At 48.5% G+C, this 16,132-nt stretch overlaps 1 protein-coding gene across 3 annotated transcripts in view; it reads left to right on the plus strand.

The window, feature by feature from the left end:
* ANXA6 (annexin A6) overlaps nucleotides 1-15,877 on the plus strand; it is a 48,592-nt gene extending 32,715 nt beyond the window's left edge. For 2 of the 3 annotated variants that reach the window (XM_077895833.1, XM_077895834.1), the window contains exons 18-26: nucleotides 810-900; nucleotides 1,598-1,677; nucleotides 2,237-2,290; nucleotides 8,554-8,571; nucleotides 9,348-9,441; nucleotides 10,577-10,672; nucleotides 12,231-12,289; nucleotides 13,619-13,741; nucleotides 15,459-15,877. In XM_077895833.1, the coding sequence (XP_077751959.1) occupies nucleotides 810-900; nucleotides 1,598-1,677; nucleotides 2,237-2,290; nucleotides 8,554-8,571; nucleotides 9,348-9,441; nucleotides 10,577-10,672; nucleotides 12,231-12,289; nucleotides 13,619-13,741; nucleotides 15,459-15,518 (675 nt within the window). In that variant the 3' untranslated portion in view covers nucleotides 15,519-15,877. The remainder of the gene's footprint in view (nucleotides 1-809; nucleotides 901-1,597; nucleotides 1,678-2,236; nucleotides 2,291-8,553; nucleotides 8,572-9,347; nucleotides 9,442-10,576; nucleotides 10,673-12,230; nucleotides 12,290-13,618; nucleotides 13,742-15,458) is intronic. The other variant, XM_077895835.1, reaches the window with a different exon arrangement.
* The last annotated feature ends 255 nt before the right edge of the window (nucleotides 15,878-16,132 follow it).

Below are 16,132 nucleotides of genomic sequence, written 5' to 3' on the forward strand. Positions count from 1 at the left end.
AGTTTCCTTCAGGTCTGGAAGCCAATGGACTGGCCACCCCACAGGCAGTAAATCCAAGGGCAGTGCATATGCCTTACTTTTTTTTTTTTTTTTAGAGTTGTGGCTGCAGTGGCTTCTGCAGGGACTGGCATATTGCAGGTGTTTCGTGCATATTTGAATCTGTCAATGAGTCCATTTTGTTCACCTCCCTCCCCTCCTCTTGCTGCTCCAAGTGAGGACCTTGGAATAGTGCTTTCCCCAAGCTGTCTCAGACCAGAGGACCTAATGTACCTGTCCCCATATCACTCCTCAAATCCGAGTATCAACGAAGACAGCATGTTTTTCCCTTAGTGCACAAAACCTCTTCTCTTCTGACAAAATAATATCTGAGAAAATCTACACAGAGCAAAAAAGAAGAAATGAGAAATCGCCTATGAACTTTTACCCACCCAGAGACCACTGTTACACTGCAATGCATGACCTCCATTCTTTTTATATACTTACACATAAATGTTTATATTCAGACACATGTGTGTATGCCTTTTTATATACACATACCTCTCTATGCCACGTATTCTTTTCTTTTTTCTTTTTGATCCAAAGCAATTCTCATGGGAGGTTCTGGAAATCCTGACAGGCTGGCATGTACCCCCCCCCCTAACTATTCTGTCTCTGGTCTGGAGATAAGGAGAAAATCCAGGAAGCCTTGGTGGTCTGAGTGTTTGCCTCCTGGGTGGTTTCTTGGAACAGGGGTCTTCTTGGCCAGGGCACCTCAGGCCTCTGCATGGGGGTCAGGGCTGTGGTTCAAGCTTCCTGTCTTGACATTCCAGGGAGCTGGCACGGATGAAAAGGCTCTCATTGAAATCCTCGCTACTCGGACCAATGCAGAAATCCGGGCCATCTGTGAGGCCTACAAGGAAGGTAAGGGTGGGAAGCCTCAGGCCCAGTACTGCTGAGAAGTGGTGGGAGGAGAGTCCCCTTACCCCATGGCTCTGCCCATCTCCCGTCTCTCAGGCATGAGGCTTTGCTAAGCCCCTGGTCGTGCCCGGCCCTGTGTCTGAGGAAAGGGAACCCTAGGCAGAGAGTCCCAGCTGGACGAATGCCTGGAGGCAGGGAGTGATTGGAGGGAGTGTCTAGACCTCTGTGGAGCAGGAGGATAGCTCCTGGGTAGGTGGCCTGTGCAGTCACTCTGTGCCCTCATTCAGAAGTCTGTGCTTGGTCAGACTATTATTTTGAAGAATCTTAAGTACCAGTCAAAAATGTTTAAACCTTGTAAGAAGCTCTTAGGATGGTAGCAATTTTGAGCAGAGGAATGGTATGGCCAGAGCTTGTGGGTCCAGTGCCTGTCTTAAAGGACAGAAGGTAGGAGAAGGAAGACAGGGTGGCTGTGATGCAGGAGAGGCAAGATTCCCGAAGCCCTCAGCTGGGATGGGGAGGGAGGTGATGAGCTGGAGGCATCCAGCCACAGTGGCACGACTGGATGCTCCCAAGAACCAACTACAAACTCCTTCATCCCTATCACCCCTGCCAACATGCTCTGGCTCAAGACTTAAGCTTCCAGAAGAAGCAACCCCCATCCTTACCCATCAACTGCCCACACCCGGTTTCTCTGTTTCAGACTATCACAAGTCCCTAGAGGATGCTCTGAGCTCAGACACATCCGGCCACTTCAGGAGGATCCTGATCTCTCTGGCCACGGTGAGTGAGTTCATGGCCCCAGGCCTGCCTGGCCCCTGGAGGAGTTGGGAGGGGGGTAAGGAGGTCAGAGCCCACTTGTGATGAAGAAATGGTGTCCTCCCCACTTGCCTTCTCAGTCCCACTGCTAAGGCCATGACTGGCTTGTGTGAAGCCGTCTCTCGATGTTCACTTTTCAAAGCTGGCCTGGTGCTACCTTCTCCAGGCAGCCCTTCCTGATGGCCCTCAGCCTGGCTTTTTGGGCCCCTGGCTAGCAGGACAAAACCATGTGGGCGACCTGCATGTTACCTGCAAGTTACAAGTTTTCTTCACCATCGCTTGTATTCCTGCAGCCCAGACACTAGGCCCTGAGCTTACTGTGTCTGAGTTCCCTTGGGCTAAGTGCCTTCAAATTTAATGTTCACATCAGCCTCTCCTACTAAGGCAGGATTAGTGTCCCCATGTTCTAGCTGAGAAAGAGGGTTCAGAGAGGCAGAGCGGCTGAGCCAAGGTCCTATGGCTGCTTGAGGGACCAAGAGGGTGGATGTTTGAGGACTGAGCTTTCTCACCTATCCTGCTGCAGGGGAACCGAGAGGAGGGAGGAGAAGACCGGAACCAGGCCCGAGAAGATGCCCAGGTGAGAACACCCCCCCCACCCTGGGTAGCTCTAGCTAATGCCTGTCTGTGCCAGGCCCTGGCACTCTGGGAGTGGGGACAGCTCCTGGCAGGGATGTGGCTGATTTAATCGGTGTATCTGTAGACCCATGGACTCCTTGCACCTCTCTACCCTTAGAAGCAAGACTTTGAGTATTTTCTCAACTTTAGAAACAATTCTAATGAGTATAGTGCTGGTCTTACTGGCATTTGTTGTGTGAAGAGAGTAGGCTGAGAGCTCTCAGACCTTCAGAAGGGACTTACAGACCACCCGGGTCAAACTCCTGTTACAGTGGGAAAATGGAAGCCCAGAGAGGGGGAGTAACTTCTGAAAGTTACAAAGCAAGTCAGTGGCCCAGGTAGACTTGACCCAGTGAAGGCAAGTCTGGGAGCTTTCTGGGAAGGGGGTCTGAGTGCTAAAGGTCTGTTTCTTATCTGTGAAATGGGACTAAGGTTGAAGGAAGTGTCCTGGAAGAACCTAGACAATGAGTTCATCAAGGGCTGGGATCTTTGTTTTGCTCACTGATGTGTCCAAAGTGGCCACATGGTCAGAACTCAATAAATATTTATTAAATGAATTAGGGAGTCAAGGGTTCTCTTGGGTCTCTTGGCTGCTCTGCTTCTGCCATGCGGGGGAGCTCGATCTGGAGACGGTTTCTCATGGAGGCTGGATGGCCCCAAATCCATCATCCCTAAGGGTCCTAATAATTGGGCAGCCCTTCCTAAGGCCATGTGCACTCCCCCCACTGACCTGCACCTTGCTCCCAGCACCCTCTGGCCTGGCCCAGGTCCAGGCATTGGGCACAGACACCAGAGACCGGGGATCTGGCTCCCTTCCTTGACAATTGGTGGGTTTGGAAAGAGCCCTGTTGGATTGGGAGTGGAAGTAGCCACTCTGTGTCCGCTCCATTGATAGAAAGGAGTGGAGTGTTAGAGCAGCCCCTGGGCTAGAAGAATTCTTGGCTATGACCTTGACAGTGGCAAAACTATAAAAATGCATACTAAGCACTGAGCATGATGCTAAGACTATTTTATACTTTATTATGCCCCCCTTATTCCTGGAGGAAAATGAAGATCCTAGCCAAGTGTATGCTTTCTGAGTGGCTGTGGTGTAATTTGAACCCAGGCCCGCCTGACTCCAAGGCTGCACTTAAATGTGGTTTTCCAGCTGCTTGTCGGTGTGTTTATGAGGGCTAGCCTGGGAACCCAGCCCCTAGGGTGGCCAGTTAAGGTCACATTTCATTCACTTATTCAACACGTATGTACTAAGTACTACTACAGACTGACTCATTAAGCCCTTGTTGGTCTTTGAGCCTGGCTACCCCCTTAGAGCTCACCCCAAATCCACCATCCACCCTGAAATTCATCCTCTAGGCGATGCTGCTTCCCCAGGGCCTACCTATGGGGCTGTGCTTCCAGTTCTGGCCAGCAGGGGGCAGCGGTAGGCTGCACTGGCAAACACCCTGCAGGCCCGAAGGGGTGAGAGAGAACCTGGGGGCGGGGAACAGGGGAGCCCTGCCCAACTCAGTTGCCTGTCCAGATTCACAGATGCTGGGCCCTGATTAGTCTTAGTGTGGACTCATTTTCTTAGAGCTAGAATGTTCGGTTTCTAAAGTAATACATACTCTTTTGTAGAAACTCTAGAAAATAGAGACAAGCCTCAGTAAATAAGTCAATCCATAACCTACTAGTAACATTGTTAATATTTTGGCATATAATCACTTAGTTGTCTTTTTATATGTATATCTAAAAGTGGATTCCTGCTTTAGAACAGTTAGAAATGAGTATTCCATGAATACCATTCAAATTATCTTTAAAAACACATCACTTTAAAAAAAAATTTTTTTTTATGATAGTCACAGAGAGAGAGAGAGAGAGAGAGAGAGAGGCAGAGACATAGGCAGAGGGAGAAGCAGGCTCCATGCACCGGTAGCCCGACGTGGGATTCGATCCCGGGTCTCCAGGATCGCGCCCTGGGCCAAAGGCAGCGCTGCGCCACCCAGGGATCCCCCACATCACTTTTTTTAAAAAAGATTTTATTTATTTATTCATGAGAGATACACAGAGAGGGGCAGAGACATAGGCAGAGGGAGAAGTAGGCTCCCTGCAGTGAGCCTGATGTGGGACTCGATCCCAGGACCCCGGCATCACAACCTGAGCTGAAAGCAGATGCTCAACCACTGAGCCACCCAGGTTCCCCAAAACCAACATCACTTAATGGCTATGTACTATTCCATTTAAGAAGCTACTACCAAGCTTTATTTCAACAGCCCCCTTCCTGGGCACCAACTCTTCCATCATATGTGGGAGTGTTTTTCTTAAATAGGTTTCTAGAGGTGAAATGGGAACACCAGAGGAAAACATACACAAAAACAGAAGGTGTTAGATCTGCAAAGCCGGCTTCCTCCTGGGAAAATAATGTGTAGGAGTACTTGGCACTGTTTGTGTCACGTTTCCTCCTTCCCCCACTCAATTCTGCATGTCTAGCACACCCCTGAGAAGTCCAGGTCTGCTACCACAGTGCTTATGAGTGTGTGGTGTTCACCTTCATCCCACAGCGATTGCTGAAAGCTTCCTTTCCTCCCTCCATGATCCAGTTTGAGCAACAAACAACATAGGCAATTTAATCCAGAGTGAAGTGAAGACCTGTGGCCAGTTTCGGATGATTCAATCCCCAGGCTATTATTTTTTAATATAAAAGTTTTGCAGTTTTGTTGAAATATAATCCATATACCATGTTATTGAAAGTGTACTACTTCAGTGGCTTTTAGCATCATCACAGACTTGCACAACCATCACCACAATCAATTTTAGGAAGAACCCAAGGAAACCCTATATGTGTTCCTTATTTCTTCTCAGCCTTCCAGCCCTGCCTAACCACTAATCTACTTTCTGCTCTATAAGTTTACCCATTCTGGTCATTTCACATAAATGGTGTCATACAGTACATGGCCCTTTGTGAGAATTTTCTTTCACTTAGTATTTTCAACATTCGTATTTAGCCTATGTCGTACTTCATTCTTTCTGCTACCTCATTGCGTGGCTGTATCACCTTTTTGTAATCCGTTCATCAGCTACTTGACATTCGGGTTACTTCTCAAGAATAATGCTGTTTGCTATAAACATGCATGTACTTGTTTTTGTATGTACGTATATCTTTGTGTCTCTCAGGTAGATAGGAGTGGAATTGCCAGGTCATATGTTTACTCTATGTTTAACTTTTGGAGGAACTTCCCAGTTTAATTTTTGCATGAAGTAGCTAGCCTAATAGGAAAAGCCTCTGTGTTAAATATTTGGAAAATTGTTTCAGTAGCCCACTGTATTTTTCATATAACACATATTTTTGTCTTAAAGATGTTTTGAAAAAAATATGTCTGGGGTTCTCTGACCCAAATAAATGAAGAAGACGTGTTAGATTCTTTTTGATTTGATTTTTGTTGAGGAGGAGAAAAAGAGTTAGAGAAAGGGGGAGGGGCAGAGGGAGAGAAGGGGTGGGTTTTTTTGCATTTTTAAAAATTGTATTTAAATTCAATTAACATATAATGTATTACTGGTTTCAGAGCTAGAGGTCAGTGATTCATTAGTCTTACATAATACCCAGTGCTCATTACATCACGTACCCTCCTTAATGTCTATCACCCAGTTACCCCATCCCCCATCCCTCTCCCCTCCAGCAACCGTTTGTTTCCTATGATTAAGAATCTCATGGTTTGTCTCTCTCTCTCTGATTTTTGTCTTGTTTTACTTTGCCCTCCATTCCCCCATGATCCTCTGTTTTGTTTCTCAAATTCCACATAAATGAGATCATATGGTAATTGTCTTTCTCTGATTGGCTTATTTCGCTTAGCATAATACCCTCTAGTTCCATCCATATTGTTGCAAATGGCAATATTTCATTTTCTGATGGCTGAGTAGTATTCCACTGTGTGTGTGTGTGTGTGTGTGTGTCTGTGTATACACACACCACATCTTCTTTATCCATCCATCTGTCAATCGACATCTGGGCTCTTTCCATAGTTTGGCTGTTGTGGACATTGCTGCTATAGACATTGGGATGCAGGTGCCCCTTCAGATCACTACATTTGTGTCTGTAGGGGAAATACCTAGTGGTGCAATTGCTGGGTCGTAGGATAGCTCTATTTTCAACTTTTGAGGAACCTCCATACTGTTTTCCAGAGTGTCTGCACCAGCTTGCATTTCCACCAACAGTATAAAAGGGCTCCCCATCCTCTGCATCCTTGCCAATATCTCTTGTTTCCTGACTTGTTCATTTAAGCCATTCTGACTGGTGTGATGTGATAGGAGAGAATCTTAAGCAGGCTCCACACCCAACTTGGAGCCTGATATAGGGCCTGATCTCATGACCCTGAGATTATGACCTGAGCTAAAATCAAGAGTCAGATGCTTAACTGACTCAGCCACCCAGGTGCCCGTTTTGTTTGATTTTTAAAATATCTCCCTTTCTTTAAAAAAAAAAAATCATATATTATATATATACACACACACGCATACATACCAGGTATTTTTTAGCCTCACTTTTTAAAAATTGTGGTAAAATGCACATGACACATAACAGAGCCTGACACATAGTAAAATGTGCCATCTCAACCATTTTTAAGTGTGTATAGTTTAATGACGTCAAGCACATCCACATTGTGCAATGATCACCACCATCCATCTCCAGAACTCTTTTCATCTTGTAAAACTGAAACTGTGTACTCATCAAACCGTAACTGCCCATCCTCCTCCCCCAGCCCCTGGCAACCACCATTCTACCTTCTATCTCTGAGTCTGACTATGCTAGGCACCATGTGTAGTTGCAATCATATAATATTTACCCATTTGTAACTGGCTTATTTCACTTACCGTGATATGTTCAAGTTTCAACTAGGTTTTTAATATAAACAGGGATGAATAAAAACCAGAAATATCCCATGATCCCAGTGGCCCTGATAACTCCTATTTGACATTAAAATAAAACATAAAAAGAACATATTTGTGTGTTGAGAAAATGTAAATTGAAAACTTTAAGAAAAATAAAATGCAAAAGCTTTCCCAGCCCTTCTCCTCAAAGGTAACCTCTGTCCATGACATTGACCAGACCTCTAGCATGACTTCCCTGCAAATAAGTATGAGTGAGTGTTATTTTACCTTTTCTTATCTAGATAAAAGGAACACTGTTAGAAACACTATGCTATACTTCACTTTTTTGCTTAATTTAAAGGGAGACTCTCCTTATCAGCACTGTAGACCAGTCTCATTCTTTCTAATAGCTGTGTGGATTTCCATTATTGGATAACCATAGTCTGTTTAACAAATCATCTACTAGTAGTTTCCATTTTTTCTCTATTACAAAGAATGCTGCAGTAAACACCCTAGTATTGTATCTTCAAAGGCTTTGGCTAATATATCAGTAAAGGTACATTGTTAGCAATGTAATTACTTGATCAAATGTCACATGCATTTAAAATGTCGAAAGACATTGCCAATTTATATAACGAAAAGAAGTTTCTAAAGCCCAGGCTATTGTGAAGTTTGTAAAGAGGATGGTTTGGATCTGCCCAATAGAATCAAGTAGTCCATGGGGTTTCAGGGGAACAGGCAAAGGCAAAACCCAGTCTGGGGCACACAAGGCTGGCTGTGTTTTGCTCCCTGACACTCCAGGGCACTGCTCCTTGTCTAACTGAATAGTGTCCGAATGACTCAGCATAATGCAGTGATCAAGTCACCCTTGTAGAATGACTAGACAGCTGGCTTTTCCCACCTGATTTTGGCTGTAGGCCCCCCTCCCTCGCAGCCTCAGCTTCCCTGTCTCTCCCACCTGTAACATGAGGGGGTAAAATAATGAGTCTCAGACTCCTTATGGTAAAGGGTGTAGGGGATTCAGCGCTTCTCTTGCTCCAACTTCTGGGCGGCTCTTTGGAGACAGGAAGGCTAAGGGCCGGAGTCGCCCTGGGTGGCCGGGAGTGACAGGTACAGTGCCCTGTTCTGTGTCCTCCTCACCCCCCTCAGGCAAACACTTTAAAGTTAATTCCCAGTCCTATCCTCATTTGGAGCTCCAACTTAAAGATAAGGGAAAGGTGTTTCCCTCCTCCTTGCCCACTGCCCACCCCCACCCCCCGCAACCCCCAGCTAGGTCCCTGCCCTTGCACCCAGGGCCCCAGAGCCACCCTCTCCCGATCTTCTCTGCCTCCTCTGACTCAAGCCTTCCCTCTCTTCCCTCCTCTCTCTCCTCCCCACTCTCAGGTGGCTGCTGAGATCTTGGTGAGTGTCCTGTTCTTCATGGGGATTTTCATGGCTTCTCCGAGTGAGGGCTGAATGGCTGTGGCTCTGGGCGGGCTGAGTGGCCAGTCAGGCAGTGGTTGGGGGGCTTGCCCATAGGTTCTCTCTCTCCCTTTCAGGGCCTCTTAAGAGCCCCACTGGGTAAAAAATGGGCCAGGCAAGTGTTTCCCAAATTTCAGCCACTTACCTCCCATATGATTTGTGCTACATACCACCAGCTGTGAGTATTTTTCTTTAAACGAACCCCTTTTAATCCAAAATGAATTCTTTTCAAGGGAAATTTAATGTTGATATAAATGGAACTAGTAGCTGGCTGGAAGATCATTGTGGAAACACGTGTATGTGGTGTGTTACACTGTTTGCTCGCTGACCGCACTTGGGGAAACACTGGCTAGGCTATTTGCTTGCACGTGGGCAGGAACACTTCCTCAGAGAGGCTTTCAGAAGGGGCTTAAGGAAGGAAGACTACCGAGTCCCCTTGCCCACTGCCATTTGCCCTCCCTGGGGCCCCAGTCTCGAGGTCCTGAGGTCAGAGTGGAAGTGCCTCCTGCTCAGCCCCTCTGTGTCAGTCCAGAGGGTTCCTGGGAATTGGAGGAGGGGATGTGGAAGCTGAGGAATGAAGGGGCCAATGTCAGCCTCCTGAGGTGGGTTGGCCCAGCTTCTAACCGCCCTCGGCCTAGGCGAAGACGTGAAGGTGAATAATAACCAAGGCTTTCTGGTATCTTCCCTCCCAAATCCTTCCCATCTGGGATCTGCAGGAAATAGCAGACACACCCAGTGGAGACAAAACTTCCCTGGAGATGCGTTTCATGACGATCCTGTGCACGCGTAGCTATCCACACCTCCGGAGAGGTGAGGTCTCAGTCCCTCCCCTTCCCAATGCAGCAGGAAGATGCCCCAATCTGATGGGAGCCTCTTAGCTTTCTATGACAAGAGGAGCCAGGTGTCCACCCAGCCATTCCTCACCCCAGCAATGGAATATTGTGGCTGGTGGGGAGTTTGGTCCTGGTTCTACTTCTAACATTCACCCTCAGGCCAACTCCCCTCACCTCCTTAGAGAAGCAGGTGGGATGCCTGGGATACAGGATGACAGGTGGCTGTCACCTCCAAGGCCACTCCAGCAGATTGGTGGTGGCTCCTTCCAATGATGTGCTGAGGATTCAGAGGTTCAGTGTCACGGCCCTTTGATAATGTCTGCCAGGAACAAAGCAATGAGGGGTGCTGATGGCACAAGGACCACAGACAAGTCTTTGAACCCTGCACAGGGTGAACCTGTATATGGTGGCCCTGACATTAGGTGCTCAGGAAGTGCCCTATAAAATACTTAAGGGGCTTTAGCACAGTGGCTGAAAGAACAGACTTGGGAGCTGAATTGCCCTAATTTGAATCTCCCATTTATCGGCTATATCACTTTGGGCAAGTTTGTGAATATCTGTGCCTTAATTGCCTTATATGTCAATTGGGATTATACTCCTACCTTATGTGATTGTTGTAAAGATACAAAAAAAATATAATGCATGAAGAGGACTTAGCATAATGCCTGGCACATAGTAATTTTCTGTGTCCTCCTGATTATTTACATTAATCTCCATCCTAACCTGACACAGGAGGAAGGCGAGGCCCAGAAGGGGGGAGGAGTTTTCACAAGGTCATTCAGTGGGCTCGAGACAGAGCCTTGACTAGGATCCAAGCTCAGGTTTTGCTACCCCAGCCCAGGTTCCTAGAACTCATCCGAGGCTCTGGGGCAGCATCTGACTTGACACAGATTTGGCTCTGAGCCCAAGGCAGCCTTGAGGTCAGAAATTCCCTCCCACAACGATCCTGCCCAGTGCACTTGGGCCTGGGCTACAGCCATCCCTGCTGTCTGTTTCTCCTTTTCAGGGGCATGCCTTGGGAGGGGAGCTGGGTGGGCAGGGAAGGGGCAATATCTCCCCACCCTCAGAACTGAAGCTCACCCCCCCACCTGCGGGGCTTCTCTGGGGGCTAGTCTTCCAGGAGTTTGTCAAGATGACCAACTATGACGTGGAGCATACCATCAAGAAGGAGATGTCCGGGGATGTCAGGGACGTGTTTGTGGCCATCGGTAACTTATGGGGACTGAGGGAAGGGGATGGATATCCCGGGAAAGGGCTGGGGGCACTGGGAATGTGGCCAGAGTCCCTGGGCAAGTGTGGCCTTGGCCGTTTCCTAAGCTCCTAGTACTAGAGAATAAACCCAAGCGCCGTAGGGGGGTCCTGCCAATGCTTGGTTGGCAGGATTAGTGTGAGGCATTGTTCCAGGCTGCAGGGCAGGATGATAGAACAGCTCTCCCTGGGTAGGATAGTGGCAGGGTGAATAGGGCACAGTGTTCTGCAGGACTAGGGTGTGTACACACACACACAAACACACACACACACACAGTACATGAGGAGTTAGGAGGGTTGGTGTATGATGTGACCTTTCCCATGGGTTCCCAAGCTGGTGCATGACCCATATCTCAAGTGACCATGCATTTGGGGTATGCAACTCCAACCTCTTGCCCCCTGCCCCCCTCACAGAGATACTTTTATATCCAGGGTCACTCTGGCTTTCCGGTACTGGTTTCTGACTCCTTCTCCTTGAGCTGCCTGCATGGGCCCCAGAGCCTTGATATCCAGCAGCTGTTGAGGGCTAGAGCCCCCTAGGCCTTGAGAAGGGACTGGGACTGGTGTAGTCAGGCAGACATTGTCTGGGGTGGGGGGTGAGTGGGGAGCAGAGGCTGCCAGCGCAGCCGGAGTGTGCAAGCTCTGGGGTAACACCCACCCAGGGCTAGGCCCAGTGCCTTAAATCACACCAGCAGACAGTCATTCTCTGACACAGTCTTCCTCTAAATCAGTAGTTCTCCAGAATGAGGCTGCAGCAGAGTAGGGACCAGTCATTCTGGTTTGTACTAAAACCAGGAATATCCCAGGCAGAGTGGGACAGTCTGGTCACCCCTTCAGGGTCGCAGTCTTAGCACATCTAGGGTGGGTCATGAGAATTTGCATTTCTGCTGGGTTCCCAGACACTGCTGCCGGAGCTGTCCAGGAACCGTGCTTTGAGAACCACTGCTTAAAATATTTCTTGGATCTGAGTTAGGGCAGTGCCTAAAATCCGAGGTTTTTTTTTTTTTTTTTTTTTTTAATTTATGATAGTCAGAGAGAGAGAGAGAGGCAGAGACACAGGCAGAGGGAGAAGCAGGCTCCATGCAGCGGGAGCCCGACGTGGGATTCGATCCCGGGTCTCCAGGATCGCGCCCTGGGCCAAAGGCAGGCGCCAAACCGCTGCGCCACCCAGGGATCCCCTAAACAAGTTCTCTGGTGATTCTGAGGCACTTAGAAGTTTGAGGCGCCATGCCTTGGGTTGATGAGAGCCTTCTTCCCTTTGAGTCCTCCACCAACCTCGGCTAGCTGCAGGCCCCTTAGCAGGAAGTGAGTTGCCACCCAGGGAGAGGCAAGTCGAGGGATGAGCCAGAGGAGGTGGCATCGGGAACGGGGAATGAAGGCTTGAGTATGACCCAGGGGTTGGCGTGACCTGCAGGCCCAGGCCCAGGCCTCGGGAGAGGAGGGGGAGAACACCGCCCCGCCCAGTGTCTGGGCAGCCCACCCCTGACCAACTGTCCTGTGTCTCTCTCTTCCTACCAGTTCAAAGTGTCAAGAACAAGCCTCTCTTCTTTGCTGACAAACTTTACAAGTCCATGAAGGTAAACAATTTGCTTGTCTCTTCCCCTTCAGCGCTTCTGCCCACCCACAAACCTAGATGTGCACAGGCTCCCCCCATCCCGGTCAGGACTGGTGGCAACTGTTTCCACCCACTTGATGTTTATCAGCGTCTGCCCTGTGTCTGGTTCTAGGATAGGAGTTCTCATCTGGAGGGTGATCTTGTCCCCTGGGGAACATTTGGCAATACTCAGATGCATTGTGGTCTCCAGTACTTGGGGAGTGTTGCTGCTGGCATCTGGAGGGATGAGAGTGGGGGTGCCACTCGACATCCTATAATGCATAGGAAGGATCCCTGCCACAAAGAAGGAGATGGCCCCAAATGCCGAGGTGGAGAACCTTGCTCTGGGAGAGACTCTGTCTCTGCCCCCTCGGAGCTCACTGTCTAGCAGGTGGCACAGTGTCTCCTGTGACATATGATCACAGAGGTGGCCAGTGCTGGACTCTGGGACCAGCCCTGGCTTCCTGAAAACCCAGGCCACTCTGGTCACCTTCTCTGCCCAGCTAACAGAGTCTCAGCCTGCTGGGCAGGCTATTTGGTGGGAGTGAGCCTGAGACGCCTCTCAGCCTGCAGTCACCAAACATGACGGCCATTTATTGAGCACTCACCATATGCCAGCTTTGACTCCTAAGCTGGTGTTCCTGAGATCCCTCGGGGCAGAAGTAGGCCCTGGCTTCCTACGCATTCCACGTCCTGTGCCTGCTTCTTGGGCCCCCTGTGAGTTGCTCAGGGCTGCTTTAACAAATTACCACAGATTGAGTGATGATGGAAATTTTATTTTCTCGTGGTTCAGGAGGCCAGATGTCAAAAATGAAGGCGTTAGGTTCCTTTTGGAGGCTCTGAAGGGAAAACCCTCCCATGTGTCTCTCCCAACTCCTGGTGGTTGCCAGGAATCCTGGCTTATCGATGCGTCCCTCAGGCTCTGCCTTTATCTTCACATGGTCTTCTCTGTGTATATACCCATGTGTCCTCTTCTTACAAGGACACCAGTTGTTGGATCTGCGGCACACCCTCATCCAGCGTGCCCTCAACTCATTACATGTGCAAAGACCCCATTTCCAAATTAGGTCACATTGCAAGGTTCCAGGTGGATGTGAGTTTTGGCAGCACACCATTCAACTCATACAGGTTGTTTTTGCCTGTCTGGCCAGCCCTAGGCACAGTGGAATCTGAGTCAGGACTATTTTTGGAAGACAGAACACTGGTTTAGGAGGGAAAATGAAGAGAAGCAGATGGCCTGAGTTGAGTTCTTGCCTGACATGACCCTATTCCTCCTCCTGCCCTGTGTCTCCCTCTCACCTGGTTCCACCAGGGTGCTGGCACAGATGACAAGACCCTCACCAGGATCATGGTCTCCCGGAGTGAGATTGACCTGCTCAACATTCGGCGGGAGTTCATTGAGAAATATGACAAGTCTCTCCACCAAGCCATTGAAGTAAGGGGGAAGGGCTAGGGATGGGTGGGGGAGGGTGTGAGTGTCAGATCCCTGACCATGGGATTATAAGTCCTTTCTAGTCCCACAGTCTTTTCCTCAATGAGTTCTCTCTGAGAACAGCCAGGATGTTGATAAAGACATACTTCATTGTATATACCAAAATAAATTCCACATGACTCAAAGGTTTATTTATTTTTTTGACTCAAAGGTTTATTATAATGAAGGATTTCTATATAAAATAGCCCATTTTTTTGTTTTTAAAAGACAACTTTATTAAAGCATTATTTATGTACCATAAAGTTCACTTGCTTTAAGGTGCATTCAATATTTTTTTAGTAAACTTAATGAGTTTAGAACATTTCCATCCCCCACTAAGGTCCCTTGTATCTGCTTACTTATTTCCACCCCTGCCCAAGGCACCCATCGGGTGGCTTTCTATCTCTATAGATTTGCTTTTTCTGAGTATTTCATAGAAATAGAATCACGTGATATGTGATCTTTTGTGTCTGACATCTTTCACTTACGGGGCCGGTTTGTTTTCTTTAGTCTTCGAGGTTGGCCAAGATCTTAAGGTTTGATACTGTGCTTGGTTGACAAGACTGTGGGAGATCTCACAGCAACCTCACACAGACTTGGTGGGGATGTACGCTCGTAGCACATCTTTGGAGGGTAGTTTGGCAGTTTTCAAAATTTTAAATGTATACACTTTGAACTTGGTGATTCTGCATATGGGAACTGATCCTACTTCCCACAGATGTGGAGGAGAATATTTATGCCAGCTTGTTTATAGTAGCAAAAGACTGGAAGCTTTCCGTACAGAAGTGGTTAAGGACAGTGTGGGTACATCCATAAGATAGGATACAATACAACCATGACGAAGTATAAGGAGGCTCTATCTGCTGATTTGGGATGTTCCCTAAATCAAAAAAATATGGCCCAGAAGAGTGTGAATGCTGTGTGTCCATGTGTGTAGAAAAGGGACATCCAATGCCTATGCTTATTAGTACATGCACAGACTCTTGCTGGAAACCCAGATAAGAAACTAGTGACCATGTCTCTCTCTTCCTTTGGGGAGAAGGGGGTCAGGGATGGGAGATTTTTATCGTATAATCTTTCCTTGGACTTATGTTGTTTATAATACTCATTTTTGAAATCAAATACCAAAAACTACAAAAGAAAGGAAAAACAGCATAGATGATAAAAATGACAGGAACCTCTCTAAAGGGAGGGAGAGTCTGGCCTCCCATAGTTCGACTGTCGGCCAGGCATTATGATGTGTCATAGAGACAGTGCTGTTCACATAAATTCCTGCAAGGGCCTGGGGCTCAGCAAGTGCTCCATAGCATTTGTTCAAATGAGGGGTCTTGTTCACACATGTGGGAGGAGGAAGGCAAGAACCAAGAGCAAGAACGCTTCCCAGAGGAGGGGGCATCAAAGGGCAGGCAGGATCTGGGGGGAGTACAGAGGGCAGCGTACAGGATAAAGGAGAGGTAGGTATTAAAATAGGAAGATGAACCAAGACACTTCCAGAAGCGGGGGCTGGGGGTGAAGCCAGACCACAAAAAAACCATTTTCCTGAGGATAGTGGGGGAGCCACAGAAGGGATATAGTCATATTTCTGTGTTTGGGAGACATGAGGCTAACAGCAGCTAGGAGGAAGGGGCGTTGAGGCCATTGGGATTGTTTTCACTCACCGTTCTCTCTCTGCTCCTCCCAGGGTGACACCTCTGGAGACTTCCTGAAGGCCTTGCTGGCCATCTGTGGAGGCGAGGACTAGGGCCACCAGCTTTGGCCAGCACCTCTGCCAAGAAGCGGTCAGCAGCACCAGCCGCCATGGCCAAGCCTGATCGCTCCGGAGACTAAGGGAGGGACGGGGTGGGGGGAGGGGATCAGGGGTGGGCTCTTGTCTTCAACTGGGGTTTAGGGAAGGCTCCCCTCCCACGGGCCACTGAAGGCTCAGCACGGTCACTCCTGCTCACGTGTGAGCAGCTGAAGAACCGTAGCCACAAATCCCATCCATCTCCACTCCCCATCTTCCTCCTCCTCAGCTCATCCCGGCTTCCATCCCTTGCTGCAGCCACTGCCCTGGTTCGGGCTTTGTCGAATCATAAACATACTGAGCCTCTGTCTGTGAAATGAGTGGAGTGTGTGCTTTGAATGGTGGGGTGTGGTGCCCACTGAGTGTTCTCGGGGAGGGGAGGGGCGGGTTAATGTCTTCCGGCCAATTGCCAGGCCTCCCACAGTTTCACCACCCACCCCCATTCAGGTTTTTGTTTGAGAGACAGAACCAGGAATCTGGATACCTGGGTTCAAATTTGCACCTGCCACGCATGCGCTTTCTAGCGTCCTGCCAATGTCTTTCCCTCCCTGAGTCTCTACTTTCTTATCTAC

The sequence above is a fragment of the Canis aureus genome, chromosome 4 (genome assembly GCF_053574225.1).
Source record: "Canis aureus isolate CA01 chromosome 4, VMU_Caureus_v.1.0, whole genome shotgun sequence".
NCBI lineage: Eukaryota > Metazoa > Chordata > Mammalia > Carnivora > Canidae > Canis > Canis aureus.